The 20936-nt window shown below is 46.5% G+C and overlaps 1 protein-coding gene across 2 annotated transcripts in view; it reads left to right on the top strand.

The window, feature by feature from the left end:
• The first annotated feature begins 9124 nt into the window (after window positions 1–9124).
• The window catches only part of USP46 (ubiquitin specific peptidase 46), a 54459-nt gene continuing 42647 nt past the window's right edge, over window positions 9125–20936 (top strand). For both annotated transcript variants that reach the window (XM_045834516.1, XM_045834517.1), the window contains exon 1: window positions 9125–9306. In XM_045834516.1, the coding sequence (XP_045690472.1) occupies window positions 9271–9306 (36 nt within the window). In that variant the 5' untranslated portion in view covers window positions 9125–9270. The remainder of the gene's footprint in view (window positions 9307–20936) is intronic.

The raw sequence follows: 20936 nt of genomic DNA, 5'->3' as shown, positions 1-20936 counted from the left end.
AATTCTTCTGTTTGCTAGAAGTTTCAGGCGGACCTGTCACAGGCCTGTGCTACTGTTTTTGTGTCAGTTGGGGCATGGACTGATCACTGGGGTAGGCCTGAAAGGAAACAGGGTGGTGTGGACTCATCACCAAAAATAGTTCAACGAGTATTATGACATTGTATATGGTTCTCTCCACTCTGCTACAAAAGGAAACACAATTAGTTATTTATTAAAATACAGTATGTTAATACCACAATGAAGGACAACTATACATAATGGCTAAAGTTTAAAAGCCTGATAATATTAAGAATAGGGTGGATGTAGAGGAAGTGGAACTCCTGATGCTCTTCTGGTGGGGTGTAAGTTAGTGTGAGTTTACACTTGAAAATCCTGTGTGGCTTGATCTCCCCGAGTTGACCGTATGCATACCCTGCCACTCAGGCTAAGTCTGTACTCAGCAGAGATGTGTGCACACGTTCACCAAAGCACACGTGACAACCATGTTCAGAGAAACACTTTTGGCAATGGTCTTCAGCGAGAAACAACTCAAATATCTGTCAGTGTTGAATCTATAAATAAATTGTGGCATTTTCATACAATGGAATACTATACAGCAATAAAGACTTACCGACTACAGACTTTATGAGCAACACCACTGAATCTCATAAATATGATTATTGACTAACAATAAAACAGGCAAAACAGAGTTATACACTGCATGATTTTATTTATATAAACACACAGACAAAAAACCCAGGCAATACTCAGCTCTGGTGGCAGAAGTCAGGACGGGGGTGACCCTTGGGGAAGAGAGGATAGTGACGGGGTGGGGGAGGGGAGCCCTCAGGGATGTGGTGAAGCTCCATTTCTTCACCTGGGCGGGGGGGGGGAGGGGGGGGAGGGGGGGGGGCGGCGGGCGGCGGCGATGCAGGCCTGTCTGTTGTGTGACAATTCACTTAAGATGTATGCACTTTTCTGAATGTAGATTTAAAGAAATACTAAAAACAAAAACATTTGATGCTCTTGCTTGGACATAATAATAGCTGTTTTAAAAAGTTGTAATAACTTTATAGGAATCAGCAATAGCTGCTGATGAAACTCATTATTATATAAGACTGAATTCAGCCAAATGGCCCATAACTACCAACGCCCCCCCAGCCCCCGCAAAGGTAAGAAGCTGTCTTGAGTTTCCCTGTTGATGAAAACAAAAGCCAAGCAGCAGTGAGTACGGTGTGCCTAGCATGGAGACATCTACAGTATCGTTTCAAAGATTCCTATTTTTTTATTTTTTTGTTTTTTGAATATGTTCTATTGATTCTGCTATTACAGTTGTCCCATTTTTCCTCCTCTTTATTCCCCTCCACCTGTACCCCCTCCCACCAGCATTCCATACCCGCCTTAGTTCATGGCCGTGAGTCATGTAAGTTCTTCAGCTTCTCCATCTCCCATACTGTTCTTAACCCAGATTCCTATTGAATCAGAGTTTCTATCTGTAACACCACAGACCATTTGTAATCATTTGCTTCAATTAGCACTCTTGGAACCCTGAAGCCTTTCACCTAGTTCACGTGGATCCTGGAAGGCCTACCAAGTGAGTACGGCATCCCGAGTTGGTCAGCTCCTCGCAGCCTGCCTCCGTCTGGCCACTGGTGACAGTGACGACGACCGGCACCTGGGCAGCGCTCCACAAGGTCCACAGCCCCACAGTGACCACAAGGAGGAAAATGCTTGTGTGGCCTTGTCACTGTCACCCTCAATCTGGCCATCTGCCCCTATTTTCTGCGAAGAAATGGAGGAGTGAAACCCTAATCCCTGACTGGGGACAAAGCTGGACGGCGAGTGTTCAGTCCTGCCCTATCTTGTTTGCAGGGGACCACCTGGTTGCAGCTGTCTAGAACAGCAGGACCAAGGAGGAGAAATACAGGTGCTTCCGCCTGAGGGAAGTCCCCTTCCAGGGGCCAGTCCCGATTCCTTGCCCTCCCAGCAGGTGGAGTGGTGGCACTGAGGTTGTTAAGGTGACGGGAGTAATCACACCTGCGCTGGGAGCACACCGGGGTATTACCTGAGAAGAAGACAATTCTTCCCTCATTGTAGATAGTGTTTGTGGACACAGGAGTCTCTGTGCCCCCAAAGAAAACCTGTTCTAAATCTGATCAGGCTGTTAGAATAACTGTACCCCAGAGAGTCTACACTTAGAGCTCATCCAAGACACACTCCCATTCCACGAAGAATAGAAGAATAATGTTGTTATAATGCTGATGAGACGCCTTCGGAACTTAACTCTTGTTTATATCGGTTAGCCCGTGTTAAAACTGTCTTCCTTACACCTTTTCTCGCTTCACATCACAGAACAGATTGACATTAGTGAGAGCTTACCACATTTATTTAGTGCCTACTTATACGCCTTACCATTCTGAGGGATATGGCGGAAAGCAAAGTAGTCAAAGCCCCTCAGGGGTGCGGGAGCTTCTCTTCCTGACTATGGTGAAGATGGAGGGCGTCTTATGTTAATTTCCTCAGCCTACTGGGTGGGATTCCTCTTTCCCAAAGCTCTGGGGCCCCCGTCTTCCCCCGACCCTTCTAATAAGGGAACTTCATCAAACCTCACTTCCAGGTTACCAGCATCTCACCTTGTGATGACCGACACACTCAGGGTCTCTCTGCACTGACAGTCATAGTAGGAGGGTCAGATAAAACGATCGGACCCTTCCACCGATGGCCTCGTCTCCCTTCAGCTGCTGTCTGACATCTCCTTATTCTACAACCAAGTCTCTCTAGAAAATCTCACTCAAGGGAAGCTCATTTGCTTCAACTTCCTTACCACACACCAACCTTCTGAGCCACACCTTTCCTGTACCATCAGCTCCGTGTAATTTGGACCTGAACTGGAGGAAGAGAAAGGAAAGCAGGATGGGGAGAGAGATGGTTCTGAACAGGTACAACAGTGTTTCTGGTACAATAACTACTTGCTAAAAATCTGAGAGCCTCCGATGTGTGCATCTAGCATTGTGCCAGGCATTTTGGGATTCTAACGAAATGTTAAGGTGACCTTTGATAAACACTTATCATGGAAGATGGACCTGAGAGATCTCCCTCTGGAAGTGAGGACTGACCCCAGTTTTGAGGGATGAGGGGACTTGAAATAGAAGAATGATTGGCTGAGAGTGAGCAGCGTCGTGAGCCTGCAGGCTTGGGAGCATGAGGAAGGAGTGAGGTGCTCATCTGATTTAAGACCTGGGAGAGTGAAGAACAGACTGGAAGGGGCGTGGCAGAGCCAAAAGAGGGAGGCCGTGGGAAACCCAGCAGAGAGCTGCCTACGGGCAGCGCTTCTAAGCTCTTTCATTGTTTACTGCTCTCTCTCTTCCCCTTCAAAGCCGACATCTTCAGTTTGCTCACCTCCCTTACACTTGACAACCTGTTCCAATGTGTTCTTGTTTTTAAATTTTTAAAATTGATTTTTGAAAGAGGGAGGGAAGGAGGAAGGGAGAGAGAAACCAATTTGTTATTCCCCTTATTTATGCATTCATTAGTTTCTTGTATGTGCCCTGACTGGGGATGGAACCCACAACCTTGGCATATTGGGACATCGCTCTAAACAACTAAGCTACCTGGCCAGGACTCCAATATGTATTCTATCCTAACCATTCCATGCAGGCTGCCCTTGATAAATTCAAAGGACTCTTGAGTTAACAGGCTCTGGTGAGATGATACATGAATAGAGAGCAATTAAACTCTGAGTCTGTTTTCTCTTCTCTAAAATGGGCATTATAATACCATTGCCTTCCTCATAGGGTTGTCAGAGTATTAAATGCATTTGAAAACCTTGCTCAAGAACTGAATGTTGCTACTGTTAGTATTTCTCTTCCTTGATCTCTTAGGTGTATTTGGTACATTGACTATTCCCTCCACCTTGAGATACTCCTTGGTTTTGGTGATGCTGTGAGTTTCTTTGCTTCCACACTTTAGAAGCTCTGCCTCAGTTTTCTTCAGCTGCTCATCCTCTGCCTGATCCTGGCACAGTGGCGCTCTTCTTGACTCTCCCCTTGTTGGTTCTCACTCTGCACACTTTCCCTCAGCAATTTCATCCACAACTGCAGGTCCTTGTTATCTCCAATATTTTACTTAGATTTATCGCCAGTCCAGACATTTCTTTCCAGCCCCAGACTTGTGCTTGACGTTAGAATGCAGGTGGTTCACAGTCATCTCAACCTCAACACCTCGGAAAACAAACTTACTTCTTTCCGACCACCTGCACTGAACCTTCCCCTGCAGCACCCCTGTTGTAAACACGATGACATTCTGTTTCATTCCAGTCAGGGTCTTGGGACTCATTTTTGACTCACTCCTGTCCCTCATCCCAGTCAGCCACCAGATTCAGCTGAGTACCTCCAAAAAGAGTCTTCAATCTGTCCTCTTCCGCTTCTTCTTCTGCCCACTTCTTTTCCGTCCCCCCCCCACACCGTCCCCCATTCCCTGCCCTGCCCCGCCCCACCCCACTTCATCACCGCTCCTTACCTAAAACCTGGGCTGCTGACAACTCTGGGTTTTCTCGGCACACGTTGCTAACTGGCCTCACCTGGAGGCTTTTGCCCCCCTTGGACTTTCTCTCCCCATGTGGCAGCCAGGCAGAGTAATCTCTTCTTTCAGTTAATCAACATGGATGGACAAATAAAATGTAGTTATGTTACAATCTAGCTTAAAAATCCTTCAATGGCATTTCAACTGGTGCTTGAAATAAGCCAAATGTTCCCAAGGCTTAGGGAATCTTAACCACCCATAAATACACTCCTGATTGTAGATGTTTCCCTGCTATAGGAACTCTTAATTTGATGCTCACTCCCAAGTTAGCTTGTCCTTATTTTTTACTAATTGCATGTGATGAGGACCAAAGAAAGCCATAAACAGTGCCAATGAGCACCACCAGTGAAACCAAGCCGAGAGAGGGTCTGCCCACCTTCTTTTATCTTCAGGTCACCAGCGCCTCCCACAACGTCTGGCACGGTCCGTCTGTAATAAGTACTTGTTCGATGCGTGAGGAAAAAGGAAAGAGGCTGTCATAAAATTCCTTGCAGAACTGAAATTCAATCCACAGAAGCCAGTTCAGTTTCAAACTCAAGTCTACAGCTAGCAAAACATTTTCCCCTCTGGCAATCAAATGTTTACTAACATTTGCATATCAAATACGCTTGCAATAACTTACTTGGCAATGAGGAGAAAGGGGAGGGCTGAATGTGCCAGGCACCGTGTCTGAGACCACGTGAGGTTTTTAAAAATTCTCTAGACAAAGTTCCTTTCCTCCAGGAGCTTCCAGGCCACTTGGAGAGAGGCAATTGTCCGGATAGTTAATGTTTGGTGTGTTGGCTCCTCCTGTGGACCAGGCACTGTGTCTTTCTTTAGGTGTTGAATGAGTAAAACCAGGCCTGTCTTTTCATGTCTGATGAGGGTTGAGAAATAACAGCAATCAACAAATCACATGCACAATAATAAGAGCAGCTATCACTTATAGTGGGTAGTATGTGCCAGGCATGTTCTTAGTGCTTCACGTATAGTAATGCAATCACATTCTCTGGGGGTACTCTTACTATCTTCATTTTGTAGACAGATAAACTGTGGCATAGAGAGGTTAAAAATCTCACTTCAGGTCATACAGCTAATACAGGTGGTCTGGTCTCCGGGTTCATTTTTTAACCACCCACTGTACTGCCTCTATGCTGGGTGCTATATGGCATAAACATATGTGTCTTTATAAATAGAAGGTCCACAAAGGGAAGATGAATGGTGCTATAAGAACATACAACAAGGGCATCACATCTTGTCTTGGGGCATCGGAAGGCTGATTGGTGTTAACTAAGCAAAGTGGGGAAGCAGGAGGGGGACGCACAGGAAACTGGTAACAAGAGAGGGGAGAGTGTAGAACCACTTGGATGAGTTCATTGGTGGGGGGCAGATCTGGAAGAGGAAGGAACCCCCCCTCAAAAAAAGATATGGTTTAGTGAGCAGAGAGGAAAAGGAAACATTATGAATTTGGAATGAACCTGATGAATTTTAGGGGACAGGGACACTAGTTATTAGGATTCTTTCAGTGGTGAGTAGTGGACACTCAGTTTGAATTGGCCAAAGAAAGATTTTACTGACTTGAGTTGCTAAGAGTCCAGGATATAGATCTGGCAACAAGTGGGTAAATGGTGTTGTTATGGTTTCTCTTCCACTCCTCCTTTCCATGTTGGCTTCATGCTCGGACAGTGGAAAGATGGCAGGAGAGCCCGCACAAAACACAAGGCTGACTCTCATTGGCTCAGCTCATTATTACATCTTCCTTGCTGAACCAATCACTGTGGCTGAGCTATGATGCACTCTCATTGGCCAGGCCTGGATCACGGACCTTACTCTCAAATTGGAGGGGCGGAGTGTCAGACACACCTGAACTTTAGGTTCTGAGAATGGGAGAGGGGAAGTTCCCCAAAGTTCAGGCTGGGAGCTGTGCAGGCAAAAACAGAGGATGCCACCACAGTAGCTGGCCGGAGCAGTGTGTTCTTCACACTGTACGTGCAAAATCTCATTTAGTAGGTCTGAAATGGGAACTGAGAGTCTGCACTTCTGACAGGCTCCCAGGTGAGGCCAGTGCTGCTGGTTCATGGACCACACTTTGGGTAGCAAGGGGCACACCACCTGGAGTGACTGTCTCCCTCAAATTCATGTAGGCTATTAGTGCTAGCCTATATCCCGTATTCCCATTTGCTCACTTTTCCCAGTTCTAACTGTATTACTTTCATACCAGCTAGTTCCTACATATGAAACACTTTTCTTCAAAGTTTTCTTATTAGCTTGTCAACATCTTCATGATTTTCACTTATCACTTGCAAATAATAGTTCCTTACTGAGTAAAGCTGAGGTTACGATTATTCTTCAGTTGGTATCTTTTCCAATTTACACCTGTTAATACCAACCTGGTAGTAGTGTGAAAATGTACTTAATTATTCATGAGCTTGACAAGATCTGCTGTGTTCAATTGATTTGCCGTGTATGTAATTCACTGTCTGAGTTTCAATCTGGATGTTTGTCTACATTGAACACTTCAGTTTCAGTCTAGACTCTGCTAAATGGCATGTAAAATATACTTTTAACTTGCTGATAATAGCACTCAGTAATCAGATGATGTTCAATTTTCATTATGTCAGTGGTGTTTGAGTCCTGTGCGCTTTGTAATCCATAGTGCCAATGCTGGCAGAAATACCGACCTCTATTATGGTATCAAATGCCCATATCATTTAAGGTACTGGATTAATGCCTTTATGGTGGGATGTCTACGAAATTAATCCAGAGGCCTGAATTTTAGCGTCGAGGTTGCTCTTGAACTTGTTTTGTGGCTTTTCTCAAGTCTTTACAGCTTTCTAGACCTCAGTCACCCAACTGGCCATAGTTGGGGGTGCTTTGCCATCTTTTTCTCCTCTCCCAAGGTGTGCAGCCAGGTTAGCAGACCAACTTCATTTATGACATTTGGGTAACATGATCGAGGTGGGATATTTGATCCTCTAAGCTTTATTTTACTGATCTGCAAAAGGTGAGGGGAAGAGCTTCTATTATTACCTGACAGTTGTGATCATTGAAAATGATGAAAGAACATCATGACTGATAATGGTTAAGAATCGGAGTTAGGGACCACCACCATAAGGATCTCTTTAGAAATGAGATGTAGGCAGGGTGACTTAACATGACAGAGAATGGATCTACTCCTAAAATCCACTGAAATATACACGGCCAATATGGCCCCACAAAACTTTGGTCCACAGTTATCTTTTATTCCACCCAGGTTCTTGGGATATCAGCAATCAACGATTTTCAAATCTTAGTTTACAACACCAAGTAGATAATGGAGAATAGGAAGTGTGTTATTTTCCCTAGGTTAGATAAAAGCTACCTCCAATGCCATTAATTTCTCTAATTCAATTGTCATTAAATATATTGGTTTAAGAATTACCAAGCGTTTCACTTGTACAACTTTTTCTGTTGAAAGCATCAAGTGGTTACTTTGTATGCATAATTTTTTCACACATTTATTAATGGGCTCCTCCACTTCGCTTGAACATTTGTGCTAAGTGGTGTAGATTTGCTCTTTGGGCCAGAAGCCACGACTTTCCCTGCAGGAAGTGTGTCTAAGCTTGTTCAGCACCAATCTCAAAACCTAAAGACTGGGTGCCCGAGAGAGGGGTATGCTTTTCCTCCAGATGCGTTCAAGTTTGGTTCTTTTCTGGATTCAAATTGCTTCTCAGACCCACTCCTTGCCGAGAACCGAGACTTGTCCTTTGTACCTGCTAATGTCACAAACTCCCTGAGCACGTCGCTCCGGCTTCCGCCCAGACCCAGATTCCTCTCGCCGAACGGCGCCCGGTACCAGGCAGCCGGCCCACTGCTGGCGAGGGCTTTCCGACACTCCCATGTCCTGACCCCATTTACTTCTTGGGTGCCCGCCGGTGCTGTTTGGCTGCAACCCCGGGGAGAAAATAAAAGTTGGCCTTAGTCACCCCTACCCTTCTTCGTTCTCTACTCGCCAAGATATAAAGGCCCAGGGCTGTTGGGGGACGGGAGGCAGGAAAGAAAAAGTGAAGACAGAAAGCGGCCCCTCATCCTGGTCGGCCCTCTCCGCGGCGTCTGTGCCGGGGCCCGGGAGCCGGCCACGCTGCCCGCTGGCTGCCGGAGGCGCGGCCCTTCCGCCGGGCGGAGCCCAACGCCCGGCGCTGTCCCTGGTTCCCCCGGGGCCCCACGGGCCCCCAGGAGGCCGCCGCGGTCGCCTCGGGGACGGCCGGGGGAATCCGGCGGCGCGGTTGCCGCAGCCGCGCGGGCGAGGGCCTGGCCCCGCATTTCGGCCCAAATGTAGTGAAGCAGGAAATGGAAAGAAAAAGGTTGAGCACACTGGCCGGGGCGCGCGGGCGACGGAGAGGAGGAGCCGCGGGGCCGGAGCCGAGGCCCGGCGCACAGCGGGGGCGCGGGGCGCGGGCAGCACGCGGCGCGCTCGGGCCGCCCTTCCTCTCCGCGCCGCCGGCCGCGGCCCAGGTTCCGCGGCTCCGCCAATCCCCGCCCTCCGCTCTCCCTCCCGCTCTCCCCGCCCTCCCCGCCTCCGCCTCCTCCCTCCCGGCCTCCAATCTCCCAGCCAAACTGAAAGCCGGACCCCAGGCCGCCTCCCGCCGCCTCCCCGCCGCCGCCCGGCCTCCCTGCGAGCGCTCCACCATGGACAGTCCTGTTTTCACCTTATAAAGATGGCGGTGCGGGATCGCTGCAACCTTTAGACTAATGACTGTCCGAAATATCGCCTCCATCTGTAATATGGTGAGTGGCCACCGCGGCCGCCTCGGGGGTCGCGCCCGAGGGGCGGCGAGGCAAAGAAAGGGAAACCCGAGCCGCACCGACGCCAGGCTGCAGGGTGGGGGCGGGGGCGGGGGCGACGGGCGAGGGACGAGGGGCTACGGGGTCCGCGGGGCGCAGCCAGAAGTTCCCGGCCGCAGGCTGGCGGGCCGGCCGCAGCCCCTGGAGCCCCTGGGGGAGGGGCCCCGAACCCTCCGCCCCGCTCTCTGCCCCGGGACCTGGGAGCCCGCCCTCCAGTCCCCCGCCCGCGCCGCGTGCCACCGCCCTCAGGTTGCAGTGCAAGCGTCCTGGGGAGGCCGAACCTGGACGTCCGGGGCGAGGGGGCTTAAGGGAGAAGCTGGGAATGGGGGGCGCCCATACTGTCCTTGCGGTAGAAGAAGCCCTGCAGGTCTCCCTGACCTCCCTCATCTCATTTTGAGTTCGCTCCTTAAACTGTATGCAAAATGCACTTTGCAAAGGCAATCGGTGTATCTGGAGACATATGAAATGTCATACAGCTGTAAAAAAGTGCAAAATCGTGCTTGGAGAAGTAAACTTCACCTGGTTTGAGAAAGCACAGTAATTTGTTTTAGTTGCCTCAGTTTCCCCAGCTGTGAAGGAAGGACAAGGTTATGTGCAGTAACAGTTGAAGGCCCATGGTGGTAGGGCTGGCCGTGGGAGTGGAGGAGGTCTCAGGGTTATTCTGCCTGATGCACTGTAGACCCAGTGCAGGCTGGTGGGCGTGGACACAGTGAGGGGCCATCACTAGGCTCTGGTTTTGATGGGGACTACTGGTTCCATGGTGTGGTGGTGACTTTCACTTGAGTTTCTCCCATTGCTTTTCCTTGCTTTTCAGTTCCTGCAGGAGCAGTTTCTACCCTTGGGTCCTCAGGGTGCACCCTGCTGGCACCCCCACTGGCTTGTCAGAGTCTTGGCATGCACCGTTTGCCCCCTGGAGTAAGACATTGCCCTCCTGTGTAGGGCGAGAGAATGTGTGCTTTGCTTTGATTCTCCGGGGTCCTCCCTCCCACTCCCCATCAGAACTCCCCTATCGCTAGTTGGAACACGTGCTCTTTTAGTGCCAGTTTGGGGGAAATCTGCCTTGTAGCTAATAGTACAGGCCCCTAAAGGGAATCTGAGGAGGCTTGATTAAGAAAGCCTGGAGGAAAGGTGATCCGGCTGCCCTTCCCCCATCACACAGCCTTTTAAATCTTCTGTCCCACATTTTGTTGCAAGATTAACACATGGCAAAGGAGCATCGAGGAGTCATGTGTTAGCACCGGGGTGGAATTGAGACCCACTGGTGCTGGCTTCAGTTTTCAGCACTGTCGGATGTGGTCGCAAATGCTGGGGCTTCCCAGAGTGATCTGGCACAGGACCATCTAGATGGAGCGGGTGGCTCCTAGAGCCTATCAGTTTCCTCTTTTCCTTCCTTCTCCACACAGAGACTGGTCTCCTGCTCCTCCCTGTCAAGTGGCATTAATGTTGCTTGGTGCAGTGAAAAGGTGATGCCTTTCTGCTGGGTTTCTCTCTACCTAAGATCAGCTCCTGAAGGGACCTTTGAAACCAGAGCCGCCTGAGTACTCTTCTTTCCTGCCTGCTGGGGTGGCCTCAGGCTCATAGGTAGGCCAGTGAGGGGCAGTCCCAGGCTTTGGTGGTATTCCTGTCCTCTTGTGTTTGTGACACCTCTCTGCTAAAGCAGGTTGGAAATTTGAGAGCCAGTGTGTCCCAAGAGGAAGCCAACCTCCAGCTTCTGTTTTGTTTTGTTCTTTGTTTTCGTGTTTTCCCCTCGGTGCAGCCGGTGCAGCCGGGGCTTTCTCTGCGTGCCAGGTCAGGATGGCACTACCTGTTTCCAGTGAAACCCAACCAGCTGCAGGGAGGGCAGGAGAGGAGTGAGTTGATGCTATGTCTGGGGAGTTGACAACCTCATGTGGAGTCTTTAAAAAGGTACCACATTTAGGATTGTCACCCAGGTGAGGTGAGGAACCAATACTTTGTAAGTAGGGCGTTTTATGTTCCTATTTGGACACTGTGTTTTGAGCAAGTCACGAAGAATTTGGGCTCTGAAGTTAGACTTCCTGAATTCAAGTCCTGGACCTAATATATATTAGCTTTTTTAAAAAATGATTTTATTTATTTATTTATAGAGAGGGAAGGAAGGGAAAAAGAGAGAGAGAAACATCAATGTGTGGTTGCTGGGGGTCATGGCCTGCAACCCAGGCATGTACCCTGACTGGGAATCGAACCTGCGACACTTTGGTTTGCAGCCCACGCTCAATTAGCTTTTTGTCTTTGAATGGGTTGTGTGTGCTTTGTCTCTCCTTATCTATAAAAATGGGATGATAGTGGTCCCTGTCTCCTAGGACTGTTGCATGAAGCTACAAGGCCTAGTGCATGGCAGGTACTCAGTGAGTGTTAGCTGTTACCAATAGCACCTCCTGTCACCTTCCGTTGTTTAAAGGACAGTAGAGACTAGGATGCCTTCTTGGACCTGATGGCAGCAGCCACTATTACACACAACTCACATGTTCATTTACATAAACCACACCGACAGGCAACAGACAAAGGCTGGGATGGGAATCCTTCACCCCGCCCCTTATCAAAGGCCGCTGAAGTCACCCCTGTCCCTCCCAGTCTCATTTCCCACACGAGAAGGCTCGGTGATGTGGAGAGTGCTGTCATCAGATGTAAATTATCATTGGACTTCTCTTTAGATTCCTCACACAACGATGAATTGTTTCCAGGTAGGTCTTCTGAGGGTCTCTCCTTACTGTCCAGCTTCTCTCGGGGGCTCTTATTGATCCTTCCCTCTCCTGACTCCCGCTGGTCTTACCTGGCTTGAGTAGTTGTCATATGAGCAAGTGGCAACTGCTTTTTTTTTTTTTTAATACAAGCCATTTGGCATATTTTAAACATGCGGATGGGTGTGTGTCCAGAAAGGTGTTAAACGACATCCTCCTTCTAGGTAGGACTTGAACAAACCAAGACCTGGTGTTGAACGTGGGCTCGTTTTGTCCACCAGACAAGAAAGGACCCAGCAGAGCAGAACCAAAACTTGTAGCAAATCCTTTATGTGATGGAGAAATAAATACTTTTTTCTTCCCCTCAAACTTCTCGTGCCAATTTTAGATAGAGGGGACTTGGCAAACATTTACGTTCCTCCGCTGGTCCCATTCCCCACTGAAGTTTTGTTGTCTGTTGATAATGTAAGGCTCGTTCCCATTTGTCTTAATTTTACATCGTGTGAATTACTACCTTGACTGTTGATCAGCTTGCTCTGGGCTGGTCCGTCAGCTTAGCCCTGCAGCGTGTTCGACTGGATCCCAGATACCAAAGCTCGTTTGGCTGGTGTGTTGTAATTTTTAAAATGCACAGGCTGCCACCAAGAATGAGGAAATGTCCCTGGTTGATAATCCTCTGATTTTTGTCCAGACCAATGGATTTAACTTGCTTTGTATTTTGATGGCCTTTACAAATGGAAGGTTTTTGTTTTGGTTTAAGTTTCTGTTTGAAGAGCTTGAGTTATTTTCTAAAGAGGAAGGATTTGTTAGGAGAAACCAAATGTGCCTGCCCTCTGGAAATGTGTCTTGAACTGATGCAAATTGGTCTAAGCCATCTAATCTTAATTTTACTTGTTGATAGTTCTGTGAGATGCATCATGGAGGAGGTGCAATGTGTCGTGCAGATTTCATTTGTGTTTGCATAAGTGGCCGTTTGTTGAGAGGATCTGCTGTGTCAGTGTTGGCACATACTATGTGCAGGTGCTAAAGAAATGAATGAGGTGAATCCCTATCTCCAAGGAGTTCAGCAGTTTCTTATCATGTGGACATAACATTGATAAAGGTGAAAATTTCAGTGTAGTGTTATATCCACACAGATAATGGTTGAATGAGCCTGGCTGGGTGTAGCTCAGTTGGGTAGAGCACTGTCCCCATAGGCCAAGGGTGCAGGGTCCATCCCCAGTCAGGGCACCAGTCAGCCAAAGAACGCGTAAATCAGTGGAAACACAAATGGATGTTTCTCTCTCTCCCCCCACTCTCTAAAATCAAGAAATAAAATTAAAAAAAGAACTTTAGGAAAAAACCAAGATTGAACCAAACCTCAGAAGCAATACAGTAGAAATACCGATGAATACAGCAGAATGTTTCTTTAATGCATTTGACCAAAGCTTGACTGTTTTTTACGTGAGGATGCAATGATAGTCAGTGTAACTTCAGACTGAAATCTGTGCTATTGGGTGTCTCTCCAGTTAAGCAGGAGTCTAATGATGCCTTTGAAAAAGTATTTCGCGGAAACTTAGTTTTTCTCAACTTATAAAAGTGATTTTTGTGGTTGTCAAAAGTTCTTTAGCGAGTAGAGTCTTTATACAAATCTACATCTCTTAATTGGTTGGTAACTACTCATGTACCTAACTACCTTATTTTAAACTGTATTGAACTTACCAGATACTAGCATTTTGAAAATATTTTACTATTTATTTTCAGAGAGAGAGAGGAAAGGAAGGAGAAAGAGAGAGAGACACATCAATGTGTGGTTGCCTCTCACATGCCCCCTAATGGGAACATGGCCTGCAACCCAGGCATGTGCCTTGACTGGAAATGGAACCGGCGACTCTTTGGTTCGCAGGCCTGCACTCAGTCCACTGAACCAGAGCCAGATACCAGCACTTTAGGATCCACTGAACAACCCCAGGATGTTACTGGACACTGTCTCGAGTGTCGGATTTGAATTCTTTAAAAGAAATGAATTCACCTTGATATAGAGGGAAAGTAAAATTAGGAAAAATTTGAAACAAAGCTAGATGATTTTTATAGAGATGATTTTATTTTGATAGTCAGTTACCTGAGGCACATTTTTTTGAGAATTGTTGGAAAAACTTTTTTTAAATGTTAAAAAATAAGTAAATACATAATTTGGGAGAAGAGGTAACTTGCCTTTTCCTCTGTTACTCCTGCCTCCCATTCTCAGAGATAATAGGAGACTGTAAGTTTGGTTTAATGTATCAGCTGGGAGTTGTTACAATCACATGTGAGGTCTACTCTGATAGTGGTGAGTTTTCAGAAATTGGTGGGTGGGGTGAGTTAATGTTTAAAGAAAAATTCCGTTCTGGCCTCTGGGGTTTGATGTAGGTGTTTGTGTAGGGTCAGGTCCTAACAATCAAGTCTACAATATTTTTGTTTTTTCTTGGAATCCTAGGGTGAAAACAAAATTGAATGTCAATATTTAGTTAGAATCAGAGATTGTCATGTCATTTACTGGATCTCAACTTGATGTGTTCCAGTACATCCATACAATAAAACCCTTTTATTTTCTTACTAATCTGTAACTTTGCTATATTGGGGTTGTAATTGAAAGTAATTTTCAATTTTGATTATCTTAGCAATTAAGAGAAAATTTTCTCATATGTGTCTTTTTTCCCAGCCTGGTCTGTCTAACTAGTTTGAATGAGTTGAGGTTTTAGATGGTGTTTAATTCTGTGATGTCATCAGAAAGGTATCTCTTGGTGGTTTTAGCTGTAGCCTACCAATGGAACAGCCCAAAGCAAACCGGCAGAAAGAGCTATAAAAGGTGGTGTCTTTTAATTTCATTAACTCTCCTGGCCTAAATGTTTTAATGAAACTTCATATAAAATGCTTCAGTTGTGGCAAAAACAAATGCTTGTCTAAGGGTTTGAAAGGCCTTGCTGATCTTTGAAGAGAAAAGGTCACCCAAAAATGAACCAGCAAAGGCTTCCTTGAGGCAAATAAATTCTTTATTAGCAACCAACCTCAGCACTAAACATTTTGGAATGTTTCTGTTCTGGGATGTGCTGCTTAGGATTTGGGGGGTGTCGTAAGTCCTCTGCATGGAGTGGTATCATAGTTCTAAGGCTGATTATTTGCTGTGGATGGAGCGTGTGTGGGGGAAACCTTATTGATGTTCCTAAAGCTTCATATTCTTGTAGGTCCAACCTTCCCCCTGCCCATCACATTCTGATGTCACTTTTAGAATCTGCAAATGTTTTGTAGTAGCTCACACTTGGGGCTCTTTTCCTGGGTGCTGGTAAATATCAGGCATACAGAAAAATATGGAGGGTAATAAAAGTGAGTGCCCATGAATCTCCCTCCACGTGAAGAAATAAAACATTACAAGTACAAATGAACCTTTTTCTTCCTCTTTCCCCTTCTCTTCAGTGACCACTGTTCTGAATTTGGTATTTATTATGTGTTTTTATACTTTTACTAGATACGTGTGTATTCATAAACCAGATGTCGTATTGTTTCCTCGTGGTTTCAACATGCTGTGTAATGCTGAACAGTTCAGTTTGCTTTTGTGTAAATTACGATTTTAAGGTTTATCCAATAAGATACATGTGACTCTAGGTTAACTGCTGTGTAATATCCCATTTCATGAATATGCTGCAATATGTTTATTCATTTTACCGTCGATCAGCCCTTGGGTTTGCAGTTTTTCATGTGTGCCCTTTAGAGTGAGGAACGGTTTTGAACTTGTCCCTCTGTGCGTGCGTTTCAAGTTTCTCTGTGGTGTCTACCCGGGGGGAAGTGCCGGGTCAAAGGAAGTGGGCGTCTTCGACCCTAACATCTTGCCAGATGGATCCAGAGCAGTCGTGCCGGGCTGCGCTCGTCCAGCAGCGTTCGGGAGTTCCGGTTGCTCCGCAGGCTTCCCGACGTCCGACGTCGTCAGGGTGGAGGCTTTGCCAGCCTGATGGGTGTGATGTGATATCGTCACAGCGTAAAATTTGCACCTTACTAGTGAGGCTGAACATCTTTTTATGTGTTTATTGTGCTGGGTGGTTTCTAGTCGAGACTTGGGAGCAGCTTTCCAGGGCTTGTATGTCAGGATTACAGTGGTGGTTTTGTGTGAAAATAGGGAAGAGGACAGTGAAGGGGAAAATCTGGGAGACCAAAAAAATAAAGTAAAATAAAGTCAAGAAAGATAGGGAAGGAACAAAAGATTCAGGTTGAGGGAGTGATGATAACATGAAACAAGGGAATCCCTGTAGCAAAAAGACTATAGACTAGAAGATTTCTGGAGTGTCGGGAGTACATTCTGGGAACATTACTGTGCTGGCCAGGCCCTCTGGACTTGTGGAGTTTTCCTGTTTTTTACCCAGTTGCTTTTTGAAGTCTTTGTAGAAAGACAATGTGAAATTATCTTCTTCCTACAACATACCGTTACATCCTTCAGGTCAGGTACACTGCAGGAAACCAGCTTTTAGCAGGGTCTGCTGACAGGTACTTGTGGAATCACCATCCAGATATTTAGAAAACATTCCCTCCACTTTATTTTAATTATCAGAGTGTGATATGTGTCATCTTATTGAATACAGACATGTATAGTTTTACAAATATGACTGACAGTACCTTTAAAACTACCTCATACTTCAGTGGTTCTTTGGTGTGCCCAAGAACTGTGCCCACACATGCATTCTCTTGTTAAAAATTCCAACCCTGGGTTTCTAGCCGCAGAGGTTTTGAGCCGGTGGGCCTGAGGTAGGGCCCTGGAATCTGCATTCTAAAATAAGTATTTCCTTCTTCTCCCCTCTCCTCATCCTGTTACAGGTGAGCTGACATCCACATTTTGAGAAATAGTGCTTTCCTTGGGTAATATAACCTTGGCCTCCTAAAAAATATTGCTTATAGAAATTACCTGCCATGTGAAAGTTTTTAAAAAATTATGTAAAAATTTTGAGGTAATAATTTAACTTCAAGAGCTATAGGTTATTGCTATTCTGTAGATGTATTTCTTGATATTACATATCCAGGTTTTTATTACTTCATGCTTCTGACTATATATCACCTCACATGAGAAGCTTTTAAAAGAAATTTTTTAAAAGGATTTTATTTATTTATTTTTAGACAGGGGAAAGGAGGAAAAAAGAGAGAGAGGGAAAAAGAGAGGGAGAGAAACATCAGTGTGTGGTTGTCTCTCACGTGCCCCACACCAGGGACCTGGCCCACGACCTGGGCATGTGCCCTGACTGGGAATCGAACTGGTGACCTTTTGGTTCTCAGGTCAGTGCTCAGTCCACTGAGCCACACCAGCCAGGGCTAAAAGAATTTTTTTTAAATTGCAAAATATTAACACCCAAAAGAGTATGGAAAAAATGTATTTTAATATGTTTATACCCAAATACCCTTCAGATTCAGCATATATTAAAATTTAGTCATACTTGGTTAAGATTTTTTTTAGACTTAAACCTTTTTAAAAAATCTCTAATCATTTCTTTTTCTTCTCCCTCCCAGAACTAGTCATTTTTTCTAAAGATGGGATGGCATTTACTATGCATGTCTTTATTCATGAATCCATAAGCAGTATATCAGTGTTTGTGTGTACAAATATGTAGCCCTTTGCCGCTTTTTTTACTCAACAATTATATTTGAGATTATGTTGACATGTAATAATAGTTCTGGTTTATTCATTCTAACTGCTTGATCACTGTATTCTTTACCTTAATAGTGGTTTACTCATTCATTACCTTACTTAGGGATAATTGGACGGTTTCCGTAACATTCTCTTTGGAAATGGTGCCGCAGTGAATGTTCCTGTTTCCATCTGCTTTGCACACGTGCTTTCCTTTCTGTAGGACACAGCCCGGGAAGCGGAAGTGCTGTGTTCAGGCTGCACCCATCTGCAGTTCTGTTAGGCATCGTCAAACTGCTCTCCCAGGTGGTCACCCCATTGGCTGCTCTTTTGATAGGAAACTTCTAGAGCACAGGTGGCGAACACAAGGCCTGCGGGCTCAAACCAGCCCGGCACCTTGTTTCTACCCGGTGGCAGCACTGAGCTCCTTCCCCCTAATTAAGCAGTAGTTACATTTACACAGTCCTAAAATTACATGTGGCCCTTTGAAGGCAACCATGAGGCTGATGTGGCCCTTGGTGAAAATGAGTTTGACACCCCTACTCTAGGGCCGCAGTCCCAGAGTTTCTGACTGGACACAGGTGCAGGTGTAGGTTGCTCAGGGGTGGATTTTAGACACGTGCATTGTTTTAAATCGCTGCAGCTTATTCTGATGAGCAGCCATGGCTGAGAAAGCCCTGCATTAGATCGGCTGCCCCACGAGGGCAGGAGCTGTGTTGACCTTATTTGCTGTCGATTTCCCAGCATTCAGCACGGTGCCTGGCACACGTGTGGTGGGGGCTCAGGGAAGCATTCTTAGATAAGTGAATGAAGAGGTGCAGCTTGCAGAATGGAAAACTTGCCTTGCAGGGAAGCAGTGCTCCTAAAGTCTTACTGTCACAGCCATGACCTGGGGATCTGGTCAAAATGCAGATCCTGATTCAGTAGGTCTGGAGTGCGATTTTGCATTTCTAGCATCCTCTCTGGTGACCAGATGCTCCTGGGATTGGGGGGCACATTTGCAGCAGCACTGCCCTAGGAAAAAAAGGAAAATGGTTTCTTTCTTCCATCAGGCCTTAGCGAGGAGGACTTTGGGATTTGGAATTTCAGAGCTTGATAAATCTCAAGTCTGTTTCCTCATCCCTTTACAACACAAAAATGTAGAGGATGAAATACCTTCTTCACAGCTTTTCTGGGGGAGTCAGGAGATCCTGCCTTCTGAAGCGTTTTGTGAGCTGAGATGCCCTCACACATGTTACTTTTCACAATTACTCTCATTCTTTCTGTGAGTTGATGTTTTCCTTCAGTTTGCTCAGAGCACAGAGCCATTGATATGGCAGGACCTGGTAGAATTCTGCGTTAGTTTTGACCCGCTGTGCGCATTCAGTGGGCATTTGGGGAGGAATGGGGTGGGGGGAGGATGCTGGGTAAGAGCAGAGGCAACATTCACCAGATGGTGGTGTTCTGACCTGGTGCTGGCGTGGGGTAGGGGGGGGGGTCCCTTCTCCCTGAGTCTGGTGTGGGGAGGAGCAGGGCTAGAGAGGGGCCCCCAGCTCTGTCCCAGGGAGCAGGTCACACAGCACAACAGGAAGATGCTCTGATTTATTCCCCAAGTCAGACACGTCTTAAAGAGAGGGGGGTGCTCCAGATAATGATTCGGTGTTCACTGATCTGCTCTAGGTGTGATCCGAGCTATTCTGGGCAAACCAGGGTTGACCCAGGTGAAGCCAGTACAGGACACCGCCTTTTCAATGCGGGGTGCTTTGGTGACTGGGGCGCTGTCTCACGCATCTGAGAGACGCAGTGTGGTGTGGAGCAAGGAGGGCAGATGAAAACAAAATAAAAATAAAGTGGCATTCAGAGCTAGTGTGCATTGTACGCTGGTGGGGGGGTACCTTTTATTCCCAAGCGTCTCCTCGTCTGAAGAAAAACTACAGAAATGGATCCAGTTCCTTAGAACAGCGATTCTCAAGTGTCATTTTGTTGTTTTCCTGGTTTTCATTATATCTGTGAACCACCTGAACTTATTACTTCTTCAGTAATTTTCCTCCACTCTGTTCACTTTTTATTAATTTGACCTCATTGTGTGCTAAGACATCGGCGAGGTAATGGATTGGACAAGCTGGTCCTATGGTTTTGAAATACGTATCAAAAACATAATTATTTGAAAACATTCATCCTTGTGCTAAGATTATTCACCTCTCCCGCACTCATGGTCTGGAGATGGGGAGGCACTGGCTGGGACGAGAGGGTCTTCATGATGGTCCGAAGAGTTGGCTGTTGGAGGAGCCCTTGAAGCCTGTTTGCAGGGGATGGATGGGCTGGTGAGCCTCCTCGGGAGGCAGGTTGGCACGTGGGTGAGATCCACTGGGTGGCTGTGAGAGCCGCCCTTACTTACCCGTTCAGAGACTCTGCTTCTCGTCCGCAGTGTCTAGGCGGTGAGAGAACGTCTCTCCCGGGGCCTGGCAGGACTGAAGTGGAATCGTTTAGGTCTGATGCTCAGCTCAGTCCCCGGCCATTTTACTACAACGTTTTTATCCTAGGGCTCCGCTTTTCCCCCCTCCGGCAGGAGAGTCCAAATGCTGTAGTTGGAAAGAACTTCATCCGGAGTTCCAGTCCTGACCTTGACCCTTGGTGGCTTTTAGGAGGGCAGGTGACTCAGGTTTCTCTGGGCCTGTCAGGTGTTAAGAACCGCTCCTGCTGGTGAGCAGTGCTGAGATGAGCAAGCATGTTGTGATCTGGCTTCCAGTCAAAGGCAGGACCAGGGAGGGAAAGTGCTCAGAGCGGACAAAAGGAAGAAGAAGCTGTGATTTCCGACTGAGCTGTCTCACAGATGCGGCGCTGATGGTGGGTGGTGGAGCCTTTGTATTCATCCGTCAGGATGCAGTGTTTTTCCTTTCCCAGAGAACCAGGGCACATCACGTAGTGAAAGATTTTTAGTCTTCTAATAAGAGTGTAACATATCCTTTTGTTTTATTTGATTTATACAGTTAGGTATTCCTCACTGAGAAATACACAAAGTAGCTAAGCTCTGTTTCTTTCTTTTTATTCTTTATTTTTCAATTATAGTTACATCCACTATTATTTTGTATTAGTTTCAGGTGTGTAGCGTAGTGGTTAGACAATCATGTGCTTTACAAAGAGGTCCCCTTAGTATTCCCAGTATCCACCCGGCACCACCACACACAGTTCTTACAGTGTTATTGACTCTGTTCCCTGTGCTGTGCTTTACATCCCTGGGACCAATTTGTACTATATCCCTTCACCTTTTT

Source organism: Phyllostomus hastatus, unplaced genomic scaffold, assembly GCF_019186645.2.
Source record: "Phyllostomus hastatus isolate PE091 unplaced genomic scaffold, TTU_PhHast_1.1 phas_contig_196, whole genome shotgun sequence".
Classification (NCBI taxonomy): domain Eukaryota; kingdom Metazoa; phylum Chordata; class Mammalia; order Chiroptera; family Phyllostomidae; genus Phyllostomus; species Phyllostomus hastatus.
The sequence above is the reverse complement of the archived record's forward strand: the minus strand, read 5'-3'. Positions and strand labels throughout refer to the sequence as shown.